Below are 5,164 nucleotides of genomic sequence, written 5' to 3' on the forward strand. Positions count from 1 at the left end.
ATGTTAGTACTCATTAAATGTGTACATCATCGGGCTGAAATTAATACATCTAAAATGTATCATCAAATTAATGCAAACATTATAAAATTTAATATTGTCATTCCTTGATGAAATTTTCAGTGTTTGTCTGATTTAACTTATTATCTGTTCAAACAGAGTATTTTCAGTCTGGAATATCCCTTCAAACTATAATCTTTGAGTTCACTTTGCATGCACTATTGTTGGTATGTCAGCAAATCTCTGGCAAGCATTCAGGATGTCAAGAACAACTTCGTCTTGAAAGTGCGCTTTATGTAAAGCTTTAAAGGACAAGTCCACCCCAACAAAAACCTGATTTGAATAAATAGAAAAATTCAACAAGCATAACACTGAAAATTTCATCGAAATCGGATGTAAAATAAGAAAGTTATGACATTCAAAATTTCGCTTCATTTCACAAAACAGTTATATGCACATCTCGGTCAGTATGCAAATGAGGAAACTGATGACATCACTCACTCACTATTTCTTTTGTATTTTATTATATGAAATATTTTGCTTTTCTCGTCATTGTCATGTGAAATGAAGTTTCATTCCTCCCTGAACACATGGAATTCCATTATTTTCACATTTTGTGCTTCAGGCAAGGAGGTCCTAATCGTCAAATTTGTAAAAATTGAAATATTGTATAATTCAAACAATAAAAAAACAAAAGAAATAGTGAGTGATATCATCAACTCTCTCATTTGGATGTAACTGGCTCTTTCATATGACTATTTTGTTAAAATAAGCGAAACTCTGAAATGTCATAACTTTCTTATTTTACATCCGATTTTGATGACATTTTCAGCATTGTGCTCATCTGATTTTTCTCAATTGATTCAAATCAACATTTTTCTGAGGTGGAATTGACCTTTAAGTAAAGTTTATTGGATTAGGTTTTTTCGAAATCTGATCAGCCAAAGGAGGGCCAATGATCCTTCATTTACATTTATATGTTATGCAAATCATGACTTATTGGTTAATGCATCTTCTGTATCAGAAATCATCATATTCCCTTGATATGTTGCTTACTGAATTCTTTTATTCTCATTGACTTTGTGCAAGGAGCACCTAGTTCCCAAAGGCAACAGATTAACTGATGTTGGCTGAAGTTTGGTCTTGGACCCAAGGCTGGACCAAAAGAATCCATCACGATCAGTCATCTTGGATGAACATCTCCACAAGATCAGCTTTGGAACAGTCTTCCTCAACCAGTCTCTTGGGCTAAAAGAATAAATGGAAAGACAGATGGAATAAAAGAAGAACAAATCTTAAATTGACTAAGGTTGGTTATTAATCGTAGCATGATACAATATAAAGGAATGAAGAATAAGGCAAGTTAGGCAAAAATGGAAATGATAGACAGGAAGAGGGAATAAATATTTTAAAATACGCAAAGTTGCAGACAAAACTAAAAAGCAAGTGAAATAAAAAAATAAAAAAAACAGTTAAGCAAATGGACGAGCAGTGAAAGATGGGCAAATTTTTACAAGACGGGTAAAATGAACCAGAAAGTTCATTTTTCTAAATCCAATAGATGCCTTTATAATGCATGCACAAAAATGACTGCTAATTCAAAGTGATTTTTAAATACATCATTTTCTTTCCTTAAACAAAATAGACATAAAATAATTATTTCAAATCAATACACTTGAGATACAAACAATGCAGTGTACTGTGTTTGTGAAGATATGGCAGACTTAACTAGGGCTAAATTGAAAGGGGTTGTCACCAGTCACCGTCTGACAATGCAAGTCACTGGCGCAACTTTATTCAGACCGGTGGACTTCTCAAGTAAAAAACAAGGTGGTTCGCAAATCAGGAGTCTCCCTTATTTGTTATCAATAAAACATACATGATGATGTAAGTGGACATTTTCAAATTTCTTGTTTTTTAATAAAATATAATTTTGAATTAAAACTCACATGGAACTTCATTAATGCAAAGGGGGTTTATATTCAATCTCAACCACACAAAAACAAGATATAAATGGTATATATCTCTTTCCTTTTACTTATTCAACTTGACAACAAAATATTGTTTGTTTTGAAAAATTTTCAGATAGATAATCTGAAGGTTATTTTACAAATAGTCAATGTATTATCAAAATACACCTAAGCCAAAAAAATTGCAACAAACTATTTTTTCTATGGTTTTTCGTACTATTTGACGTCAGGAACAACATACTAAAATCTACCGAAAACCCTGAGAAATATGGCGTCCAAGATGGCCGTCATTCACTGAAAATGTACATGACTCATTATCCACCCTAGACATCCTATTGCATATCCCATGGTTTGGGGTAAAAAATCTGTTGATACAGGTAAGAGTGAACATAAGCATTCTAGATTATACCTGGAAATCCAAGATGGCGTCCAATATTCACAATTCATCTATTAATTACTTTAATGTCTTTAATTTGGTTTCTATTCAATGGTTCTGAGTTTTGAGGGTCAAGTTGATCACTGGGACAAGTTACAAGGACAGTGAGTGGTCCAGTTTGTCAAAAAATCAAAGATGGCTTTGAACAAGGCTGCTAATACTTAAAATGGGCATGGTTCATTTCGTATCCGCTTGGGAGATATGATTTTAGTGTCTAAATAGTTTTAAGGGTCAAATAAAACATTGGGACACATTACAAGGACAGTCAGTGGTCTGGTATGTCCAAAAATCAAAGATGGTTTCAAAAAAATGGAGTCTAAAATGGCTGCCATTACTTACAAATGGGCATAGTTCATTCAATATCTGCCTGGGAGATTTGAGTTTGGTGTCTAAACCACAGTCATTGGGACAAATTACAAGTTGCAGTACTGATGAATATCAAAGATAAAACATATTGAGTGTTCACAAGTCAGATTAGTCAACATTAATACTTACTGAGTTCATTTGCAGTAGTGTTGGGACACCTTTTAATCGTAGTTTCTCATTCACGCGAAACTCATTGTTAGGGTCCTTCCAGCTGTATTAACAGAACAAAATAGTAATATTTATTTATAAATTGATACGAAATTAAAGATAATAAATACAGGAAAAAAATGATTCAAACATCTTTTTTAATGAAATAACAAGCTTATAAATAGGAATCAAAGCTTCTCTAAAGCTTTGATTACAGTTCAATAGTGTGAATTAAAACATTCTAATCTTACAATATAGTGTGGTAATCATTATCTCTTTACCTTCTAATTCTGTCAATTTGAATTTTACATTGGATGGTGATGATTTTGTGACAACACATAAATCTCCATTTATAAATGGTTCATGACAAAAGATAGCTTCCAATATGAGCATGCATAAAGTATACTGAATGTTACTACTAATTTGAAGGCATGGATTGGCTTTAGCCAATGCCATCTCTGGTTCCATAAAGACTGCCTCCAGACCTCTCTATCCAGCATAACTGTTCTTAGGTCATGAAGGCTATCAAGAAATGTGTCTGAAAGCACCTATGGTAAAATCATTTTGAATTTTTTTCGTATTTTTTAATGGTATTAGTAATACATAATAAATGGGGGCTTTGCAATTGATGTCACAAAATATCAAAACTTTAACAATCAGTAACTCTATCTTATATTCTTTGGTGGATTTAAACAAAAATTAATTTTCTTCTTCTTTTATATCAAATTTAATATTCACATGTAATCAGAAGATTTTTTAAAAGTACTTTTGAATCAGCAGGTTAGCAAGTATTCAAAACATCTTAATGTGTGAGACTTTGGTGACCTATGATGTTTTCCTCAGTTTGTGAGGTTGAACAAATGTGGGATAATTAAATACCTGCATGTATTCAGAATGACAATGCCTATTTGACTAAATCAGAATTTAGGTATATAAACATTCTCAATATTCATATTCTTCAACTACATGTTACAACTTTCACTGACCTGTATCTGATTTCTTAAAATTCTTTTAGGACAAATTGTCATTATAGTGGGATTTTCTTGATTTTTTTTGTGGGAGTGTTGGGATGTTCTAATCTATTGATTACCTTGTTCGGTCTCCTACAGAGCATTTAATTAAGACTGCATCCTCTGGTGCTCCTGCTAATCCTTTTTCAATAACTGGTTCAGCTAAATAGAGATATGGTGTACAAAGGAGATATTTTATTCAAATAGGTTATTCTGACACCTAAAACAAAGAGTATTGATTCTTATTTATATTGCACCAAGGTAATTGATTATTAGATTTTTTCAAGCTTCAATCATTCTAAAACAATTATTTGGTTAAAAAATTGTTTTAACTGTAAAAATAAATGGTTAATTTTATTAGTTCCCTGTAGTACAGAGTGAAAGAATGACATCAGTCTGTATAGAGGTGGTGTAGTGAAGCAAGATAAAGATGTGTCAAGATGTATATTTTAATTCTATAAATTACTATTATAATTACAACCTAAATGTAATAGGCCTATATAATATTAATAATACTTAGGCCCTATTTTATTTAGAATTGAAATGTAATGTTCTAACTTCTACAAAGTACAAACAGCACCTCATAAAGTCATAGCGAATCTAGACTCGCTATATTATTGCCCGATTTTCGTTTAAAAAAAACTTGAAAATTCCAGGAAATGTCTTTGAATTTTTCGGAAATTTGGGATTCAGTTTTGTTTTGCTTTGCATCTGTAGAATTTAAAACACTGACACCAAACATAAATATTATCACACGGGACTGAAGCCAGGACTCAGCCTCAGGAGAAAATGCAATCGGACGTTACCTGACACACAATCAGGGCACCAGCTTTCTCCTGTGGCACTATCCAGTCCTCCGCAGAATAGAGCATAAATTATCTTTTTATCTTTGTGCTTGGCAACAAGCTCAAAGAAGCTCGAAAGACCATCGACACTCTCCTGTAGGACCATTTTAGTGATGTTAGTAATAAAGTACGGCTACTGTCAGTGAATCTCTGCGCTGCGCATCGACGGTAGGCATAGGCGCTATTAAAAACAAAAGAAGGAAAAATAGAAAGAAAACCAAAAACAAGGCAGAGAGAGAGAGAGAGAGAGGGGGGCGGGGTGGGGAAATGAGGGAGGAGAAAAAACAGAGAGAAATAGAGTTCAGAAAAGTTGTCCTTAAAAACCACTCTTTTCGTGCCAAGTGAGCGCTCGGTTTCTTTATTTAGTGTTCTGGGGCCTGTTGCATGAAATGG

At 33.1% G+C, this 5,164-nt stretch overlaps 1 protein-coding gene across 1 annotated transcript; it reads right to left on the reverse strand.

The window, feature by feature from the left end:
* Positions 1 to 859: 859 nt before the first annotated feature.
* LOC121409121 (thioredoxin domain-containing protein 17-like) lies at positions 860 to 4,935 on the reverse strand. Its single transcript, XM_041600945.1, has 4 exons — positions 4,733 to 4,935; positions 4,007 to 4,088; positions 2,899 to 2,980; positions 860 to 1,245 (listed from the first exon to the last, which is right to left on the reverse strand). The coding sequence occupies exons 1-4, from the start codon at positions 4,875 to 4,877 to the stop codon at positions 1,177 to 1,179; spliced, it is 378 nt and encodes a 125-aa protein (XP_041456879.1). The 5' UTR covers positions 4,878 to 4,935; the 3' UTR covers positions 860 to 1,176.
* Between the last annotated feature and the right edge of the window lie 229 nt (positions 4,936 to 5,164).

The sequence above is a fragment of the Lytechinus variegatus genome, chromosome 2 (assembly GCF_018143015.1).
Source record: "Lytechinus variegatus isolate NC3 chromosome 2, Lvar_3.0, whole genome shotgun sequence".
In the NCBI taxonomy this organism is placed as follows: Eukaryota; Metazoa; Echinodermata; class Echinoidea; order Temnopleuroida; family Toxopneustidae; genus Lytechinus; species Lytechinus variegatus.